Here is a 23,156-nt window from a genome sequence, read left to right as displayed (position 1 = left end):
AATTTTCATCCCACTGAAGACGCATTCCACAAGAGCCAGACAGCTGGTCCCTCGAATTTTCCTACGCCCTTCAAAAAGTGCGTCACTCAAAGATAATCGAGCTGCCATTTTCTGTGAGTCACTAAATTAGGGATTTACCAACTTACAGGGCCGGAATAAGGTTGCAATTACATCTCATTTCTTTAAGAATAAAGACATATAATCTGTCTATAGTGTCAGTGTTTTATTTTTATTTAATGGCTGTTGTTTATGGGATAATTTAAGGGTGGATCCAGTAGTGGAAACAGTCTTCAATAGATTAAGTGTATTACTTCTGCAAAAAATTGATGATCCAAATGAGCAAAAAGAGAGATATAGTAGTCATATTGAAGCAGTAGTATTAACAACGGTTTTGAGAATGTCATTTTGTACTTTTGGCCATACGAGGTTTTATTCTGCTATTAGCTGGAAAGGACCCACTTTACTTGGTCTTTTTCCCATCTGTTTTCCAAATTTGGAACAGTCAAATTAATCATCTCATTTGTATAGCATCTAACTTAATTCAGAGTATGTTCTTATAAACTACATTTCATGTTTTGCTTTTATGTGGAAAGAAGGCTAGTTTTGTGGTTTTCCGACACACTGCGTATAGCTGTCCTTGTGGAAAGCGTGAATATCTTAAATTCTCTTTGCAACGTTGCAATGTTATTTATAGTCATCCTGTACAATAATGTCACCAGAAACTGGCGACTTTTGCCAGTTAATGTTAAGTTAGTTGAAATGGGTGGAATTTGTGTCGTGAATACTGACTTTGCTTTCTCTTTTACAGTTAATATTACGGCTTTTATGATGATGTTTAGAAACCTTTTCGGTGAGGACATACTGGGAACATTGAATGAATTAAGAATTCTGTTGGGAAATTTATCTTTCATCTTAGTTCATCAATGTATCAATGGAATTAAATATTTTTTCTTCCCTTGCTATTATATTCTACATCAATTAACTAGGCAAACACTGTTTTTGGCTTGTTTCACAAATTTTATTATTGTTATTGCACAACCTAGGTTTTGGATTATAAGCCCATTTTCAAGTACATTACTGATTCCCAAAGATGATAATGCAAAGATGAACATGACAATAAGGCAAAGATAGTCATCTCAACTTCTTCATGTTGATCCATGGCTTAATGTAAAATTACTTCAGTGACCATTTTTTTAACAAATTACATATGGAATTACACAATTCAGCAATTACACTAACATGACTAAAAATACCTGGGAATAAACTTACGCATTAGCCAAGAACTTTTTATCTACTGATGGACTGAGGCCCAAAATTTTACTTCTATCCTGGAGCTGTAACATCATCTAAAAGATGCGAATAATTGAATTGGGTTTGCTGATTTAATAATAGGTGTGAGAATGTACACATCTGGTTTTTTTTAATTTCTAAAATTTCTAACTGGCTTAGTATAGCCCCCTTTTCCTCTGTGTGTGTGACGAGTACATCTATTATGTATTTTTGATTATTGTTAAGGCGATGTTCGGCAAACCCAATTCAATTATTCACCTCTTTTAGATGATATCGCAACTCCAGGATAGAAGTAAAGCTTTGAGCCTTAATCCATCAGTAGATAAAAAAAGTTCTTGGCTAATGCATAAGTTTATTCCCAGGTATGTTTAGTCATGTTAATGTAATTTCTGAATTGTGTAATTCCATATGTAATTTGTTAAAAAATGGCCACTGAAGTAATTTTACATTAAGCCATGGATTGATATATTAAGAACATTTGCCTTATCATCATGTTTATCTTTCCATTATCATCTTTGGGAATCAGTAACGTACTTGAAAATGGACTTATAACCCAAAACCTATGTTGTGCAGTAACAATAATAAAATTTGTGAAACAAGGCAAAAAATAGTGTTTCTTTAGTTAATTTACAATATTTCCACCAAGAACCCACAGCTGATTCAATTAAAATGATATTCTATATCTGTGATTTGTGTGCTAAACCACACCATTTTTGTTGTGGAAATTGTTCACTCATACAACCATTCTTTATTTATGTAGTTTGTCTCTATAAACAGATTTTTGATGAGCTGTTTGCTCTGTCTTTACTACAGTAGATTGCACAACTGGTTGCTCAAGATGATTTTGTGAGAGTGCAGATGAATGTGAAGCATGCCATTTTGAATTTCATGTTCTAGAACATTTGTTAGTATTCAAATATATTCCTAAAAGCTTGAGAACATAATGGAACAACCTTGAATTTTTTCCTCTGAAACATGGATTGATTGATGTGAAAGAGACAGAAGATGTCCTGGTGACCAACACAATATGGTGGCGACCACTACTTCAAACACTCATATCTGCTCAACCACAGCAGCTAGAGTGCACAATGGGGGGGGGGGGGGGGGGAGACCAAGGCTAGCATCTGACACAAAAACCAGAAATTGGCAGCATGCCGTATTGAAAGCAGTGCCCATTTCACCCACAACAACACAGATATGAGTTATAAGAAATGGTACCATTGCAGGGGCATATCCCACATTATAGTAATGGTTAAAAACCATTCAAAAGCTGAGATTGCACAAAATATTCTTTGTTTATTCGAGACAACTGCTTTTAACAGTCTTAGCTGTCATCTTCAGGTCTTAAACATTTTTTTGTAGTAAAACACATTCATTTTACACTGTCCTCATGCACAAGATGTCAAGTGGAAAGAACTCAGCACATTATAAATGGGACAGAGGGGTGTCTCTTCCATAAGACGGAAGAACACCGCCCAAATAATTGCGAAGAAGTAGGAGCGGTAGGAACCTTAAAGATCCTCCTCTGGAATATAGAAGGTCTCAAACGTGCAATGAACATAGCTCCAAGAGATCTTCTACAAGGATATGACATAGCAATCCTATCAGAAACATTTTTAACCAAAAACTGGCAACACCCAGAATTTTACTGCACTCATCTCCATGCAAGCAAAGTGACAAAGGAAGATCCAGTGGAGAAATAACTGTCCTCATAAAACTGGAATTAACACCAATAACTGCAACTGTCATACACAAACATACACTCCTCACATAGGCAAAACATATTACAATGGTATCAGCAAAATAATATCAGCATACTTTCAACTGAATGAAACAGCCATTGATATAATAGATGAAATAGACCAGCTGATCACTCAGATCAAACATAATAAACCACCAATTATTTCCAGGGACTTAAACTGCAGAAAGGATATACAAAACTATGTTGTTGTTGTGGTCTTCAGTCCTGAGACTGGTTTGATGCAGCTCTCCATGCTACTCTATCCTGTGCAAGCTTCTTCATCTCCCAGTACCTACTGCAACCTACATCCTTCTGAATCTGCTTAGTGTATTGATCTCTTGGTCTCCTTCTACGATTTTTACCCTCCACGCTGCCCTCCAATGCTAAATTTGTGATCCCTTGATGCCTCAAAACATGTCCTACCAACCGATCCCTTCTTCTAGTCAAGTTGTGCCACAAACTTCTCTTCTCCCCAATCCTATTCAATACCTCCTCATTAGTTACGTGATCTACCCACCTTATCTTCAGCATTCTTCTGTAGCACCACATTTCGAAAGCTTCTATTCGATTCTTGTCCAAACTGGTTATCGTCCATGTTTCACTTCCATACATGACTACACTCCATACAAATACTTTCAGAAACGACTTCCTGACACCTAAATCTATACTCGATGTTAACAAATTTCTCTTCTTGAGAAACGCTTTCCTTGCCATTGCCAGTCTACATTTTATATCCTCTCTACCTCGACCATCATCGGTTATTTTACTCCCTAAATAGCAAAACTCCTTTACTACTTTAAGTGTCTCATTTCCTAATCTAATTCCCTCAGCATCACCCGACTTAATTTGACTACATTCCATTATCCTCGTTTTGCTTTTGTTGATGTTCATCTTATATCCTCCTTTCAAGACACTGTCCATTCCGTTCAACTGCTCTTCCAAGTCCTTTGCTGTCTCTGACAGAATTACAATGTCATCGGCGAACCTCAAAGTTTTTACTTCTTCTCCATGAATTTTAATACCTACTCCAAATTTTTACTTTTGTTTCCTTTACTGCTTGCTCAATATACAGATTGAATAACATCGGGGAGAGGCTACAACCCTGTCTCACTCCCTTCCCAACCACTGCTTCCCTTTCATGCCCCTCGACTCTTATAACTGCCATCTGGTTTCTGTACAAATTGTAAATAGCCTTTCGCTCCCTGTATTTTACCCCTGCCACCTTCAGAATTTGAAAGAGAGTATTCCAGTCAACATTGTCAAAAGCTTTCTCTAAGTCTACAAATGCTAGAAACGTAGGTTTGCCTTTTCTTAATCTTTCTTCCAAGATAAGTCATAAGGTCAGTATTGCCTCGCGTGTTCCAACATTTCTACGGAATCCAAACTGATCATCCCCGAGGTCGGCTTCTACCAGTTTTTCCATTCGTCTGTAAAGAATTCGCGTTAGTATTTTGCAGCTGTGACTTATTAAACTGATAGTTCGGTAATTTTCACATCTGTCAACACCTGCTTTCTTTGGGATTGGAATTATTATATTCTTCTTGAAGTCTGAGGGTATTTCGCCTGTCTCATACATCTTGCTCACCAGATGGTAGAGTTTTTTCAGGACTGGCTCTCCCGAGGCCATCAGTAGTTCTAATGGAATTTTGTCTACTCCCGGGGCCTTGTTTCGACTCAGGTCTTTCAGTGCTCTGTCAAACTCTTCACGCAGTATCTTATCTCCCATTTCATCTTCATCTACATCCTCTTCCATTTCCATAATTTTTTCCTCAAGTACATCTCCCTTGTATAAACCCTCTATATACTCCTTCCACCTTTCTGCCTTCCCTTCTTTGCTTAGAACTGGGTTTCCATCTGAGCTCTTGATATTCATACAAGTGGTTCTCTTCTCTCCAAAGGTCTCTTTAATTTTCCTGTAGGCAGTATCTATCTTACCCCTAGTGAGACAAGCCTCTACATCCTTACATTTGTCCTCTAGCCATCCCTGCTTAGCCATTTTGCACTTCCTGTCGATTTCATTTTTGAGACGTTTGTATTCCTTTTTGCCTGCTTCATTTACTGCATTTTTATATTTTCTCCTTTCATCAATTAAATTCAATATTTCTTCTGTTACCCAAGGATTTCTATTAGCCCTCGTCTTTTTACCTACTTGATCGTCTGCTGCCTTCACCACTTCATCCCTCAGAGCTACCCATTCTTCTTCTACTGTATTTCTTTCCCCCATTCCTGTCAATTGTTCCCTTATGCTCTCCCTGAAACTCTCTACAACCTCTGGTTCTTTCAGTTTATCCAGATCCCATCTCCTTAAATTCCCACCTTTTTGCAGTTTCTTCAGTTTCAATCTGCAGTTCATAACCAATAGATTGTGGTCAGAATCCACATCTGCCCCTGGAAATGTCTTACAGTTTAAAACCTGGTTCCTGAATCTCTGTCTTACCATTATATAATCTATCTGAAACCTGTCAGTATCTCCAGCCTTCTTCCATGTATACAGCCTCCTTTCATGATTCTTGAACCAAGTGTTAGCTATGATTAAGTTATGCTCTGTGCAAAATTCTACAAGGCGGCTTCCTCTTTCATTCCTTCCCCCCAATCCATATTCACCTACTATGTTTCCTTCTCTCCCTTTTCCTACTGACGAATTCCAGTCACCCATGACTATTAAATTTTCGTCTCCCTTCACTACCTGAATAATTTCTTTTATCTCGTCATACATTTCATCTATTTCTTCATCATCTGCAGAGCTAGTTGGCATATAAACTTGTACTACTGTAGTAGGCATGGGCTTTGTGTCTATCTTGGCCACAATAATGCGTTCACTATGCTGTTTGTAGTAGCTAACCCGCACTCCTATTCTTTTATTCATTATTAAACCTACTCCTGCATTACCCCTATTTGATTTTGTATTTATAACCCTGTAATCACCTGACCAAAAGTCTTGTTCCTCCTGCCACCGAACTTCACTAATTCCCACTATATCTAACTTTAACCTATCCATTTCCCTTTTTAAATTTTCTAACCTACCTGCCCGATTAAGTGATCTGACATTCCACGCTCCGATCCGTAGAACGCCAGTTTTCTTTCTCCTGATAACGACGTCCTCTTGAGTAGTCCCCGCCCGGAGATCCGAATGGGGGACTATTTTACCTCCGGAATATTTTACCCAAGAGGACGCCATCATCATTTAATCATACAGTAGAGCTGCATGTCCTCGGGAAAAATTACGGCTGTAGTTTCCCCTTGCTTTCAGCCGTTCGCAGTACCAGCACAGCAAGGCCGTTTTGGTTAATGTTACAAGGCCAGATCAGTCAATCATCCAGACTGTTGCCCCTGCAACTACTGAAAAGGCTGCTGCCCCTCTTCAGGAACCACATGTTTGTCTGGCCTCTCAACAGATGCCCCTCCGTTGTGGTTGCACCTACGGTATGGCCATCTGTATCGCTGAGGCACGCAAGCCTCCCCACCAACGGCAAGGTCCATGGTTCATGGGGGGATACAAAACTATAAAGCAAAAATAATGGTGGAAAAGTTGCAGGAAGAAGGCTTTATCCTAAACAATCCCAACTACATATATTCCCCACAATGGCAGAAGCACAACAGACATTGCATCTATAACGAGACCAACTAGGGGCAGCATATCACCTCTATGGACTGCAGACCACACACCACTTTGGAAACATATCCCTCTGGAAATAATTATCCAGTGAGCATGGTGGAAAGTCCAAGAAAAACAGGAAGGGGCACATAGACATTGGGAAAGTAGAAATAAAATCAGACAACATAAAACAAATATACATGCTAATAGACAATTCAAGACTAGAGAAATCAACAGAAGTGATAGGAGAACTCCTAAGACAAGCCGGTAATCCCAGGTACAAAAGAAGAGGGAAAAAATGGTTCCACACAGAGTGTTACAGTCTAAAATGATACATGTACAACAAAACTCCAAAAGAAAAGCAGAGGACATTCTGGGCAAGAGAAGGAAAGAAACTAGTGGAGGAAGCCCTAAAAGATCCATATATTGCACTACATTGCAGAAAACTAGATGAAATGCATTACATCAGTATGAAAATATGGGAGGTGCACTTTGACAACATACTGAACAAGGAAGGACTAAACATGAGACTAGAAGGCAGACAGTATACTTGCCACAAACAACTATGGAATGGGTCCCATTGGCTATAGAAGAGCTCAAAGATGCCATTAACAGCACCAAAAAAAGCTGCAGGCCCTGACAGAATTTGTAACAAATATGTAAAAGACATTGCCCTACAATAAGTGCATAGATACAGCCTCCATTCCAGAACAGTGGAAACAGTCAATAATAAAAGTGCTATATAAAGGGAAGGAGACCCCAAGAACCCTAGCAGATACCTTTCAAAGTGTTGGCAAAAATAATAACAGGAAGAATAAAGTAAACAATCAACAAACACTTCCCCAATAGCCAGATGGGATACAGGAAAGGAAGATCAACTCTGACTGCAATAGAATTCCTGGTAAAGAGTGTATAGGAAGCCCTTGAAGACAGAGAAAAGTTTTATGTAGTATTTATAGACTTCCAAAAGCCTTTGACTTTATAAACAGAAAATTAGTGACCAAACCCTAAGAGAAAACAACATATGGACACTAATCATAAGTGCAATGCTGCGATGGAACAAAATAAGGATTTCGGACAACCTCTCTCCCTATCAGAGCCAATACTCCAATCAAATGGTGTACTTCATGGAGACCCATTGAGTCCTCTGTTATTTATTCTTGCAATGGAAGAAATTGAAAGAATATCTCGAAGGGAGAGTGTAACCGCATATGCACATGCAGGCGATATTGTAATAGATACAAAGGACATTGCAAAGTTACAAGAAGCTAAACAATGTGGAAAATTAGTGTGTCAAACACGCTTTGAAATAAATGTGGTGAAAACGGAAATGATGATACTCCGAAATGGAGGAATAGCACCTGCATCAGCCAAGATCTTCATATGAGAGAGAAAACTGAAAATCATTCCAGACTGCAAGTACCTAGGGGTCAAATAGAAACAACTGCAAAATGTCTCACAAAATATGTAACAGAGAAAGCAGTGCAAGCAATAATGGCAATCTATGAAATACCATACATTAGATCCCACAGCCTGCAGATAGTGATGGCAACTATTCTGACCCAAAATCTTCCCAATACTGACGTACGGCATAGAAATTATCAGACCACATCTTACATTGAAAAACCTAATGACACTAGAAAGAGTAAAGGCAACTTATATAAAGAAAGCAATAGGAGTGCCCAAAACAACACGATCCAGACTTGTATACCTGCTGGAGAGGGAACCTTTCCTCTTTGAAGACCTATGGGCAAACCTGATGCTACCCAACACAACTGCTTCAGAAAGTCTACTTAAAACATTGAAGGAAAAAAGGGAAGACATGCCTCCAGAATTCTACATTACAGGTGCCATGACTGACTGAACATGGACAAAGGAAAACTTCAAAATGAGATGCATGATCATCAGAATGGCAGTTCATGGTTTCCACCACCTTATTTGCAGAAATACCTCATATACTGAACCAAATGCAATGTGTAAGTGTAAACTGTGTCATCAAATATGCAAACATTGCCATATAGAACTCTGTACCAAAAGGACGCAGTCAATAAGAGACTGCGCAAATCACAATATGTAAAATTTCTAATTTCGTGTATTATTATCATTGTACTTTGAACTTGTATGCCTATTTGGTTGCAATAAACTTATTATTATAATTATTATTCTTATTATTATTATCTGCTTGTACAGCCTCATTGGACAACTTTACTCAATCATTTCCTAGTCCTCTTCTTCAGTAAGTGCAACTGTGGTGGAACAAAATAAGGATCTCGGACAACCTCTACCTAAGCCATGTCCATATACATATCGCTCACAGATGCTTGTTACATGATACATGAGCAATATGTATGTGGGCATGCTCTTTTGGACAATATGCTGTGGGTTTTTAAATATTTTAACGATCACAAATGTTTATAATGTACTGAGCTTTATCCACTTGGCATCTTGTGCATAAGGTGAGCATTAAATGGACATGTTTTACTACAAAAAATGTTTAAGACTTGAAGATGACAGGTAAGACTGTTGAAACCGGTTGTCTTGAATTAAAAAAAAAGAAAGGAAAAAAGAAAATCTCAGTGGAGAAAGAGCCATTAGCATGGGAAAAGATTTTAAAATATTGATTCCATTACGCACAACTTGCAGGTGTGAAAGATTTTCAACTAATGGAGTCTTACACATGGAACTTAATTAATTTGGAGCATAACGTTCGATGTGCCGTGGCTGATACCAGACTGAATATAAAAAAAGATTGTTAGAAATTAAGTGTACACATCATCTTATTAGTCCATTACTTCTTGGTTTAATTAAAACATACAAATACAGATTAAATGAATTTTTTGAATGTTAATTAAGTAAAATTTATCTTTTGTTATTTTAAAAATTAGAGTGTTAATTTCTTTCCAATCTATGATTTAGTTTGGTGGGAAATTTTGTTAATGTTATTGGCTGATGTATTGTGTTATGCTGGGTCTCAGAAAGGTTGGGAACCAGCATGTTATACTGAGTAACAAACAAATAGAGCAATCTTAATAGACATGTGACCAGCATCAGCTCCATTATTACTCCTCATTCTGCTTAGGAAATCGAGTGGCCAAATATTATGTGGAACCCCATTTCAAATAAAATTTAGTCCTTATAATAGCTTTACAGATATTTTGCCCACAGAAAAAAACGGCTCAGTAGCTAGAAGGAACAGATTTGTCCTCGATTATCATAGTGGTTATATCTGCCTACAAGTTTTGAATTGAATACTTGTGCATTGGAATTAGATTCGTTCCTGCCGATCCACACTATGCTTCGTTAGCGTCAAACTGACAGGACACTTCTGTGCACGTATATTTCACTATGATAAGATCTTGTGAATGACAGAAATGGGAAACAGTATAGCCACAAAAAACAACAACAGGGGATGTTCTGAGAAAGCATATAAAGACTGGATCATCAGGTTGATGCACAATTTATATACAAGTTACTCTCACAGTACTTAGTCTGTGAAAAAACAACTGGGAGAATAATTGTAGAAAGACAGTTGTATGTACATAGCATAAATGATAGCCAATATGGTAAACTTTTAGCATGTTCTTACAGTGTTCCTGAAATGCGATATCTAGTTCAAAAGAGTAACCAAAAGAAACAAGTGCATTTTATACAAATTACAGGAAATGAATCATTTGTGGTAAAACGATATTACCTTATACTAATAGTAGTTTTAGAAAGTCAGAATATACAAATAGATTAAACCAAAAGAAAAGATAACATACTGTCAAAGAGGCCTAATAGTTACCATAAATATTCACTCTTATATAGCATTTTTGGTATTAGCACATGTTAGTGTGAATGTTTTACATTTCTGTGTTCTTATTTACAAAACTATCAAGGGAATCATTTTAATATACACTACAGTCTGCTAATCACTATGAAGAAAGTAAAATACAGTAATAAATTCAGTTACTAATTTCTTTAAGCTCTTTTGTCATAACTACATTTAAATTTATGACTTTCACTAGTTTCTTTTTGTCACTTTCATCTCAGTTATTATTATTATTGTAAAGTTATTTTCCGTATAATTTAACTGGTGGTAAAACAGCCTGTGTCATGCAATATTTAGTGTTTTAAAACACGCCAAATCACTAAATATTTTATTTTATGACTAGTCATTTAATACTGCTGATTGCTTTTTTTCATATGCAAAAATAGTTTGAGCTTGATTGTAAGACAAATAGAGTGGCATAAAATCATAAATTTGGATTAGAAAATGCTCTGTTGTTGTTTGTCACTGTTTATGTGTTATACAATACAGAAGTAATTTGTTTAACTTATTTTTCTTCTTCACCATGACAGCATACTCTGCATTTTGATAAAATTGGAAAATTGTGTGCCTTATTTACAGTGCTTCTTGTTTGGGAGTCTTGATATATATGAAGTAGCACATTCATTTTGCACTTATTAAATTATTCCATGCTACTGGGCTATGGCAAAATGAATTTCTTTCACACCCTCCTCATTCTGATTCAAACTATTGGTGTATTTAATAATCTCTTTCACCCCTTTGTACAGCCTATCATAGTAATTGCTTATGGGAGCCAGGACATGAATCTTACCACATCAAATCTGATAGTCTCCTGGTTGCAAAGCATGTTCCACTACAGCTGATTTATCTGTTTCTCCCCTCCTTTAGTTGCCTTTGTGTTCTTCTAATAATTTTCCTCGACTTTTTTTGTATAAAACTTTGCATCTCTCCAAGAAATTCATTTGACCACTGCACAATAGCCCAGACTATTTTAATAAATGTGACATTTCTGGCAATGAAAATTTACATTTTGCAAGTTCATTTTAAACACAAACCACTGGCCTGGTGCCCTTCATTTCTGTCCTAAGAGTAAAAGTTTCTCATCTTTCCCACAGCCTCCCTCATCACCCTTACACCTGTTTCTTGTACTCACTTGTAATTGTCATTACAGTTAACTTTTCAATTTTGTAGCTATAATTACTGTTGTTTTTACTGCTGGTAACATATCAGTATCACTTGTACCACCCAGGTCCAAGAATAAAGATCATATTACAAAGATCTCTATTAATGGCCATTAGAGAAAACAATTCTTAAATGAGGCATCTACTGGTGTTGACAGTGGATTTGAAGTAGTCCTTTGCCTGTTGCTTTTATCTGAAACTGGAATGGCAAAGAAAAAGGCAAAATAATAATTCCTGCTTTCTGCATCAACATGAATTGAACTTGGCATTTACTCTGGCCCAGCGTGTATCTGTACTGTACATAGACTCCATTTTAATGTGGTTAATGTGTAGCTTTCCATTTAACAAAAGGCAATTTCTCTCCTTAGTTATTAAAACAATTTACATAATTACACACACTCATTCCACAAGGATTTCTTTTAGCTTTAACAATCATCACATGTTTCACCAGCATGTGGTATGTACAAAACGTTACTGATTGAATGATGTATTGCATGTAGCAGAAGTAATTCACAGCCATTTCTCCACTGAATGTTTATCTCCAGGAATCCTGGTATTGTCACCACATTATTGGGCATTACGTTAATGGCAGGTAGGCCTGCCACACTTGTGGAACTTTTCATCACTGTTTTTCTTGTGTGGCATTTGCTTGTTAATCTGTACAGAAATGCAAAATGTGTTTGATTTACTTACCTTTAACCAAAGTTGCATTTAGCATTTCTGGGAAGAATGTACAGTGCTATGTTTCTCTGCATTTTGCAACAATATATCACCACTTTTTCAAAAAGGTTGTCATGGAGTGATACAAACACTTTTTTCTGCAACTACTGTCAGTCTTAAGATGAGCTTATGCAGGACATATCATACTGACAATATTGGGTGAAAACAGTGAACTCTGTGACATCTGATGTGTTATTGTATAATACTGGTTCCATGTCCATATAAGGATAGAAATCGGCAGTATGATAACACATAGCCAATACTAGTGAACCAGCTGACTGACAGTAACATGATACTAAGAATTTCTAACTGTGAAGGGTGTACTTTATGATCAAAACAATCTGTCAGATTAGCTGGGCATTAAGTAATACATTCATTCATAGTACAAATATGTTGGATTTGTCAGTTTCTTCATGTATCTCAGCTACATATAATCACTTCTGTATCCCTAGACAAACGTGGAATCTGATTTATATGATAGCACATCAAACATCATAGTATTTTTCTTTATCATCACATAGTGTTAGCGAGCAAATGGTATTGTGGCTAGAGCTTGTTACAAAATAAATTATTATTGTTGTTAAAAAGAAGCTTTGACTGATGCCCATTACAATTGAGTGAAATGTTGTGGTGGTTAAGGCTGCTCCAACACATGGAGGGCCAGTTATTCAAAGCCCTGTCTCACTATGCACATTCAGGTTTTATATGGTTCCACTCAATCATGTAAGGCAAACAACAGGATGGTTCAAAAATGAAATTTCATTCTGCAGTGGCATGAGCACTAATATGGAACTTCCTGGCAGACTAAAACTGTGTCCTGGACTGAGACTTGAACTCAAGACCTTTATCTTTCATGGGCAAATGCTCTACAGACTGAGCTACCCAAACACAGCTCACAACCAGCCCTCACAGCTTAACTTCAGACAGTACCTCATCTCCTACCTTCCAAGCTTCACAGCAGTTCTCCTGGAAACGTTAGTAGCTTTGCACTCCTGGAAGAGGTGTTGGTGAAAGTAAAGCTGTGAGAACAGGCCGTCAGTCATGCTTGGGTAACTCAGTTGGTAAGCACTTGCCGATGATAAGCAATGGTCATGAGTTCAAGTTTATCTGCCAGGAAGTTTCAGACCGGTACAGTTGCACTGAAAGGGATATAGCCTATTTCCTTTCCCAGTCTGAGCATGTGCTCCATCTCACGACCTCATTGCCAACCGACGATGAAACTCCAATCTCTCTTTTTGTCCTTCTTTATGTCAGATTTAAATATATTTGAGCTGTGGAAGACAGGTTATGAAAACCTTACAAGGAAGGAAGGCTGGGGTTTAATTCCCTGTCAACGACAAGGTCACTAGAGATGGTGCACACACAAAGAATGCAGAAGTGAATTAGCCGTGACTTTTTCAAACAAACCACCTCAACGAAACTTCCTGGCAGATTAAAACTGTGTGCCGGACCAATACTCGAACTCGGGACCTTTGCCTTTCGCGGGCAAGTGCTCTACCAACTGAGCTACCCAAGCATGACTCACGCCCCGTCCTCGCAGCTTTACTTCTGCCAGTACCTCGTCTCCTACCTTCCAAACTTTACAGAAGCTCTCCTGCGAACCTTGCTACAGGAGAGCTTCTCACACACAACTGGAATAATCATAAAGGTTACGCCCTTGCTATTTCAACTGTATAGAGACTAAATTTGTTTGACATATTATCTTAAAAGGCGTATCTATAAATGTGACACGGAATACATCAGACCATCAGTAACGTTGTGATCTACATTACTGGAACAGTATTTCCTGTTAAACATAATGCTAGCAATTATGACAAAAACCTTAGAGACTAATTGTCTGCTTCACACAGAGTGGATATTACAATACACTTTCAGGTACTGTCTCCTTGTACTCTTATGCCAACTATCAGCTTACCATTCCTGTATCCACCAGAGCCCGTGTCCCTGCCTCCGGCTTGTGAGGCCGTGGAGGCAGCAGACGTCCCTGTGGAGACGGCATTCGATCCCGCACCCGTGCCGGACTGCACGCCCGTTCCTACTGCGTAGTCCCGCGGTGCGGGTGTGGGTCCCCCTGCCGAGGTGCTCCCCACAGCTGTCGGAGTCTGCGTCAGCGCCTTCTGAACTAGGCCTGTGAGGTTTGCCAGCTGCCGCTCCATGTGCTCCACTCGGATCCTGTGCCAGCCGTGAAACCGTATTAGGGACTGATGCAGGGTCTCTACGTAAGATCCTGTTCTCCTATCACAGGTATGCTCAGCGACCAAGAATGACCTACAGTATGTCTCACATGTCAAGATCTGCTAAGAATTGTAAGAGATCGAGCTATACGGCCACTATGCACAATACGTCTGCACAGTTCCAATTCTGCCAGTACCTCACTCCTAGTGTCTACAACATCTCTCCTTCATCTTTGCCTTCCTCATCTTAACAAGCAAGTCCGTTTCAACCTGGGCTCTGAGTAACCTGCCCTTCCTTTTCAACCTTCCCCAACCTATTCCTCTCCCCTCCCAGAGGAAGGAACTAATAGTTCTGAGAGCTAAGATGGTGTCATCACTTTCATTTATAATGATTTTCAGCAGTACTACACATTTTACCTCCTGAAAAAAATTACTGGCCAGAAAATCTGTCTCATAATTTATTAGTTTTTTCAACTGAATTTTCTTCTCATACACGTACCACTGTATGTGTAATTTTAAGAGCTTTCGAACGCTGAACAAATTATTATGGCCTGTTAATGATGCAATTAATAAAAAAACATGTACTTGCTTCAGTACAAGGTGTTTGATTATTATCAGTAAAAATGAAAGGGATGAGTAGAAAACGATGAAACAAACAGATCATCCTAATAAGCGTAAGTCCAGAAACTGACGGTTTACTCGATACGATATATTACAAATGAGTGCGTGAACACCTTGTAACAGAGTCCCCAAGGAAACTGCAGATATACACTTTGAGGACAAGCACATTACAGGTGTTCCATGTGACCACCATTTGTGTAAAGGCAGCCTTCAGCATGCTGCCTCATTGATGCCTCCTGTACGTGCTCATAAGTCCCTGGAATGTCCTAAATGCATTGACAAGCATCCACAGTGCCTTGCTGGAGTTCATTGACACTCTCAATAGGAGTGGAATACACCAAAGCTTTTAATATCCCCACACAAAAAAAAAGTTCCACAGCTTCATATTGGGGGAGGGGGAGGGGGGAGGGGCAACGTATTGGCAAACCACAAACATTACACGAGTTGTCAAAACGCTATTTCTAGAACTTATTTGTCCAGAATGATGATAAAATCAAATGAGGACAATGTATCACTTTGTACTTTATGCTTCACACATAATTTTTTGAAATAAATGTAGCCTTAGATATTAACAGGGTTGTAACATTGCACGACTGCAGTTGTGCGTACATTGTATTAGGAAAACCATTGGTTTCTAGACCTTTGTTTATTAGTATTATTTGCTAGTTTCAGAGTCCTCTACTCGTCCGTTTTGTTTGTGCCTATGATAGTCAAACAAACTTTATACTGACTGATAAAAGTTGATAGTATTAATCATATAATAAAATTGTGTGTCCCACAGCTCACTATTAGTTCCCAAAAACCTAATTCCATTATCTTGAATAATTCAGGAAGTAAGAGAGATGTTCTGTCATGTGTTCAAGTGACCCTCTATGGTAGGTTGTTCCAGCTCAAGTGTCAAGCTCCAGTTAACAATGCAACCATCTTTTCTTTCTAACCTCTTTTAAGTTGTGCATTATATGATACATAGTTCTTTAGTGGCTGTATTTCTTAGAAAACCTGTGCATGGTAGTTATTTGTGATTTCTACAAATATCTGCAGCATTAGCTCTAAATCAGAAGACTGTCTGTTTTAGAGACACTTTTCTTCCTTAATCAGCTCCATCATCTATTTCTTTATCTAGTTGACATTCTAGAGATTCCAGGCCTGTTTCTAGCTGTGGTAATTTTTGTTGTGACTCAGTTTTGGATTTAAAACAATTTTCCAGTATTCCACTTAAAGTTCAGAATGTATTTCTGGGTTTTACAGTCTATAACTAAAAATATGAAATGTTTATTGCATTAGCACATAACAAGTCTTAGGGAGTGATGCGTTATCTCCCTGAGATGAGAATTATTGCATTCAATACAAACTCATATGCAAATTTATGTATTGAGGATAATACTATTTTTAAGGACAATTTTTCACAACACAAAATTATATGACACACAATGACGATGTTACCTCTGTAAAACAGTTCCTTTGAGCTCTAAAGCTCCAAACTCTTTCAGTAAAATAGGTACTATGGAGTAAAGAAAATTACACTGTCCTATAGACTACATTGTAACAACTGTGCAAACTTTTGTGTAATTTTGTAATTTATACTACAGCAGAGATGTTTAATGATTATAGTGGTGCATGCTAGTTATACCCAAAAAGTAAATGTTGGAGTTAGAAAACGTTGTTGTAAACAAGAATTTCATGCTAACTGTGGTAAGCATTACAAGAAGTTTCCTTGCAATTGTGATAGTTTCCAAAGTATCATACACTAACTTCTTTCTAATAGGGACATTTAACCACAAAAATAATGAAACTCACAAATTATTTGTAAATTCTGCAAAATACTGACTGCAAATTCCTGTTATCCAGAACTCACTTAAAAGCTTAATTCTCATTTCACTGTTGTAATACTGAGCATGCCTAACGTCTCAAAATGCTATAAATTAGCATGCAGTTTACTTTTTTATCCATTATTACATCTTCTGTTAATATCACAGACATTCTATATCAGCACTACATGCACAACGCAAACTTCGTATTGAATCTATGTATTTGCTGTGGTGTTGCTTCTCAGACTCCTTGCCACATTTGAAACTTGCTACATGTTAGTGGTTTGAGAGATTTGTAGGTAAGCTGTTAACATCAGAGGAATATGTTGTACACAATATTAGGCAGCGGCATACGTAAGAAATTGTTTTAAATAGCTGTCAATATTCCTAAGTAAAAACTTTTGAGAATCATTCTTACACCACATTTGAAATATTTTGCTCAAAATAACATTAATTATGGAGCCACATCTTTCATGAAAACAAAAATAACTATAAAGTCTAGAATGACCAATAGTCACTTAAATACACTGAATGTACCAGCAGCATCACAAGAAAGCTGATACTTGATATCACATTTACAAAAATTAGACCACGCAAGGAAAACAGAACAGAAAAATAGAATGAAACATAATGATGGACAAAGGTATTTCAATTATATTTATAACCAGTGTTCATTAAGTATTATTTGCAACTTCTACAACAGTTCTAGTAACTTGCAATGATCGGCAGATCACAGAAGCAAATCACATAAAGTTTTTAGGCCTAAATCTTGATAAAAAAAATTAAATTTGAAGGCACATCTAGGCTACTTGGCAAATAAATGTAATAGCTTAGCATCAGCAATTTGTATTTTGTCAGGTACCACTAATATTGTCACCAGAAATATACTGCATCACTTTATGTTTGTGAGATCTTGATTTTTATGTAAAAAAAGCAACATATATTTGAAACATTCATTTCTAGTCCAATTACTGCACTAGCCATAGAGACAATTTTAAATTTCCTATGCACCATTTAAAACTCCATGCTCAGACATCACAGTATATGAGGTTAAAAACTTGGAATAAATGAAAAGTTTGAGAGAGGTTTGCTACCACCACATATTGACATAGAGTTCAAAAAGAAGTTCCTGAAATCGTATATTTGAGGTACAGCATTGGTTACAAACGAAATATGGGTCATAAGAAAAAGAGAGAAGAAACTGGAAGTAATTGAAATGTTCTGTGAGTAGATAATAAAAATAAAGTGAAAAGTTGCAAAATTAAGAAGAAATAATAAATGTTGTAATACAAGTGCTGCAAAGACAATTTTACTCTGAAATGTCATGTTGTTTTGATGTTCATGTTTTTACGCTTTCCATTGTCTTGAAGCCTCTCTCTGAAACTTGGAGCAAATGGTTTCTACTCTCTTTCTTTTAATTCATTCATAAAGCTTTATTTACAATTGTACTTAAGTATATATTCCAGATTTCCTCACTTGTACCAGTGAGCAAACGACTGGGAACATAAAACTGTTCTGCTTAAAGGATATGTTTGTCTAAACTTTTATTAATTACACAGCACTTGATTTCAGGGTTATTATTATATAACTTGTCTGCATAGTTAGTGAATTGCATTAAACAAATATGTCAAAACATGTATTTTGAAGCAGCAAGCCATCAGTCAAACACAGATAGAAGTATTACGACAATTGTCTCTGTCATATTCAGCGAGGCCAATTTTTGTTACAGCGCTCTTTATATAACAGAAGTAAAGGCTACTGTCATTTCACAATTACTAAAATAAAAAAAAAATAGGAAAAATCTGATCCGTTGAAATTTAAACTACAAGTTATGGGATGATACTATCCCTAAGCTTTAATAAGTTGGTGTCTGTGACAAAATATCTTGTGTGCAGCACTCATCTGCCAACACAAGTGCCTATTAAGAAGCGGACAAAAAGCAGTAATTAAAACCCCTATTCAATATTAGAGTCTGTGATAAAAATAAAGACAGTGGTTTGAAACATTCATTCCGACTTCCTTTGTTGGTTCTCTCTTTTGGGCAGATGTTTTTCAGTTATTAAGAGAGAAGATGAATAGTGTAAATGCAATTTATGACTGATGAGCTAACAGTTGCGAGAATATGAAGTGTAACTATTTATAGAAATCGAAGTTATCTGCCGGTCTTTGAGAGTGCTTGGTCAAATAAGATGGAAAAATAACCCAATGATGTTGCTTTGTTTGAAAGAATTGTAGACAAATCTTTCAATGATATATTTTGTGTGTGTGTGTGTGTGTGTGTGTGTGTGTGTGTGTGTGTGTGTGTGTGTGTGTGTGTGTGAGAGAGATGGCGGCAGGTGTGCACAAATTATCTTAGTGTGACTAAAATCGCCATTAAACGAGATTTTCATACTGCGTCTTCAAAATTGTGACTAATAAGCTTCTAGAATGAGATTTTCACTCTGCAGCGGAGTGTGCGCTGATATGAAACTTCCTGGCAGATTAAAACTGTGTGCCCGACCGAGACTCGAACTCGGGACCTTTGCCTTTCGCGGGCAAGTGCTCTACCATCTGAGCTACCGAAGCACGACTCACGCCCGGTACTCACAGCTTTACTTCTGCCAGTATCTCGTCTCCTACCTTCCAAACTTTACAGAAGCTCTTCTGCGAACCTTGAAGAACTAGCACTCCTGAAAGAAAGGATATAGCGGATACATGGCTTAGCCACAGCCTGGAGGATGTTTCCAGAATGAGATTTTCACTCTGCAGCGGAGTGTACGCTGATATGAAACTTCCTGGCAGATTAAAACTGTGTGCCCAACCGAGACTCGAACTCGGGACCTTTGCCTTTCGCGGGCAAGTGCTCTACCGTCTGAGCTACCGAAGCACAACTCACGCCCGGTACTCACAGCTTTACTTCTGCCAGTATCTTGTCTCCTACCTTCCAAATTTTACAGAAGCTCTCCTGCGAACCTTGGAAGGTAGGAGACGAGATACTGGCAGAAGTAAAGCTGTGAGTACCGGGCGTGAGTCGTGCTTCGGTAGCTCAGATGGTAGAGCACTTGCCCGTGAAAGGCAAAGGTCCCGAGTTCGAGTCTCGGTTGGGCACACAGTTTTAATCTGCCAGGAAGTTTCATATCAGCGCACACTCCACTGCAGAGTGAAAATCTCATTCTGGAAACATCCCCCAGGCTGTGGCTAAGCCATGTCTCCGCTCTATCCTTTCTTTCAGGAGTGCTAGTTCTGCAAGGTTCGCAGGAGAGCTTCTGTACAGTTTGGAAGGTAGGAGACGAGATACTGGCAGAAGTAAAGCTGTGAGGACCGGGCGTGAGTCGTGCTTCGGTAGCTCAGTTGGTAGAGCACTTGCCCGCGAAAGGCAAAGGTCCCGAGTTCGAGTCTCGGTCGGGCACACAGTTTTAATCTGCCAGGAAGTTTAATAAGTTTCTCTTCACCAAGAGCTGAATTAATAAAAAGTTCACTGGTTTCTGGTAAACAGTAAACATCTGCAGCATTAATGCAAGTGTGGGCTGTGGTATATTGGACAGACACAACAGTATGTTTCGCACCACTGCTTGGAGCACACCACGTATGTGTGCCTCAGAGAGCAGTGCTGTGCAGCACCAGTAGATTTTCGGGCATCACAGTAAAGGAAGTAATTAAATAAGTGCTAGTAATGGCCTCATAAGCAGAGATGAAGTGTGGTTATTGAGTTATGCTTCAGGTCTATTACTGGCACAGTCCACTGCAAATGTCCCCTCCACAGTTGAGAGATGTGTGAGGTGAACTCAGACTGGTCATTCTGAGTCTCGAGGCCGGCTGTGCCACCCTCTCACCCTCCATCTACCCGCCCATCTCACTGGACCGGGATCGATCACTATGAAGCGTAACCCGTATAAAGTCACCGAGGACGTTGTTTTGACATTTTGTCAGAAGTTTATGGAAGTGATACTGATTGAAATACCTTGATATTTTGACAAACACAACCAACTAGAAACACAAGGGCTTTCTACACTCCTGGAAATTGAAATAAGAACACCGTGAATTCATTGTCCCAGGAAGGGGAAACTTTATTGACACATTCCTGGGGTCAGATACATCACATGATCACACTGACAGAACCACAGGCACATAGACACAGGCAACACAGCATGCACAATGTCGGCACTAGTACAGTGTATATCCACCTTTCGCAGCAATGCAGGCTGCTATTCTCCCATGGAGACGATCGTAGAGATGCTGGATGTAGTCCTCTGGAACACCTTGCCATGCCATTTCCACCTGGCGCCTCAGTTGGACCAGCGTTCGTGCTGGACGTGCAGACCGCGTGAGACGACGCTTCATCCAGTCCCAAACATGCTCAATGGGGGACAGATCTGGAGATCTTGCTGGCCGGGGTAGTTGACTTACACCTTCTAGAGCACGTTGGGTGGCACGGGATACATCCGGACGTTCATTGTCCTGTTGGAACAGCAAGTTCCCTTGCCGGTCTAGGAATGGTAGAACGATGGGTTCGATAACGGTTTGGATGTACCGTGCACTATTCAATGTCCCCTCGACGATCACCAGTGGCGTACGGCCAGTGTAGGAGATCGCTCCCCACACCATGATGCCGGGTGTTGGCCCTGTGTGCCTCGGTCGTATGCAGTCCTGATTGTGGCGCTCACCTGCACGGCGCCAAACACGCATACGACCATCATTGGCACCAAGGCAGAAGCGACTCTCATCGCTGAAGACGACACGTCTCCATTCGTCCCTCCATTCACGCCTGTCGCGACACCACTGGAGGCGGGCTGCACGATGTTGGGGCACGAGCGGAAGACGGCCTAACGGTGTGCAGGACCGTAGCCCAGCTTCATGGAGACGGTTGCGAATGGTCCTCGCCGATACCCCAGGAGCAACAGTGTCCCTAATTTTCTGGGAAGTGGCGGTGCGGTCCCCTACGGCACTGCGTAGGATCCTACGGTCTTGGCGTGCATCCGTGCGTCGCTGCGGTCCGGTCCCAGGTCGACGGGCACGTGCACCTTCCGCCGACCACTGGCGACAACATCGATGTACTGTGGAGACCTCACGCCCCACGTGTTGAGCAATTCGGCGGTACGTCCACCCGGCCTCCCGCATGCCCACTATACGCCCTCGCTCAAAGTCCGTCAACTGCACATACTGTTCACGTCCACGCTGTCGCGGCATGCTACCAGTGTTAAAGACTGCGATGGAGCTCCGTATGCCACAGCAAACTGGCTGACACTGACGGCGGCGGTGCACAAATGCTGCGCAGCTAGCGCCATTCGACGGCCAACACCGCGGTTCCTGGTGTGTCCGCTGTGCCGTGCGTGTGATCATTGCTTGTACAGCCCTCTCGCAGTGTCCGGAGCAAGTATGATGGGTCTGACACACCGGTGTCAGTGTGTTCTTTTTTCCATTTCCAGGAGTGTATTAATTGAGGCAAGTTGCTTAGTTTTGTGAAGGTTCTGAAGAAAAAAGTATGCAGTGTAAGCCCAAGTAAAAGATTAAAACAGGCAGACATTAAGAGGAAAAAGTGTGAGTGTGAGGTGGTGGGGATATTGAAAATGGGCTATGAAGGGCTCAACTGCCTATAACTGAATGACAGAACTTCTTACTGTTCCATGAAGATAGTAGAGAAAGAGAAAACAAACCGTGAAGTGTCATCTGATCAGTGCGAATACAACTGTCGTGAAGTTGAAAAAGAGAAAGAATGCACAGATGGACAGTTGCTTAGCAAGCTCATCAGGTACTTTGATGTCTCAACATCTTTTGATCAATAATTGTCAGAGATGGTGACACATTTCACTTTATGCCTTGTAGTGTAAAAATGCAATTGTTTCAGCCAAATTTCACAAACCATAAAACAAAACATTATGTGGTGTAGAAGTTTTAACCAAGAATTAATTACAGTCTTAAATAATGAGATCTGTGAAATAAAGAAATACTCCTGCTGTTCATTTGAGGTCATCACATGTAAGAATATGCAGAGCACAGCTGTGGAAGACCAATGGTGCAAACCTTGCAAAACATATACCAACACAGTGATGGCATTACTATAATGCTTGGTACCTTGCATGGACTATTCCAGACAAGAAGGTTTTGTACACATGAGTGCTGCAGTTCCTGATTTTTGAGAAGAAATTGAAAGAAAGAAACATTTCTGAATCAGTGTCTTCTGTGCACGGCTGATCCTCACAGCTGGTCAATTTCATTTTCGAGAAAGCTGTACGAAAATGGCAAAAGAAAAGTTGTCT

The 23,156-nt window shown here is 39.2% G+C and overlaps 1 protein-coding gene across 1 annotated transcript in view; it reads right to left on the bottom strand.

Moving 5' to 3' along the window:
- LOC126213013 (coiled-coil domain-containing protein AGAP005037-like) overlaps window positions 1-23,156 on the bottom strand; it is a 257,242-nt gene that overhangs the window by 161,541 nt on the left and 72,545 nt on the right. Inside the window, exon 4 of the mRNA XM_049940574.1 lies at window positions 14,233-14,489. Coding sequence (XP_049796531.1) covers window positions 14,233-14,489 — 257 coding nt within the window. The remainder of the gene's footprint in view (window positions 1-14,232; window positions 14,490-23,156) is intronic.

Source organism: Schistocerca nitens, chromosome 11, assembly GCF_023898315.1.
Source record: "Schistocerca nitens isolate TAMUIC-IGC-003100 chromosome 11, iqSchNite1.1, whole genome shotgun sequence".
NCBI classification, from domain to species: domain Eukaryota; kingdom Metazoa; phylum Arthropoda; class Insecta; order Orthoptera; family Acrididae; genus Schistocerca; species Schistocerca nitens.
The sequence above is the reverse complement of the archived record's forward strand: the minus strand, read 5'-3'. Positions and strand labels throughout refer to the sequence as shown.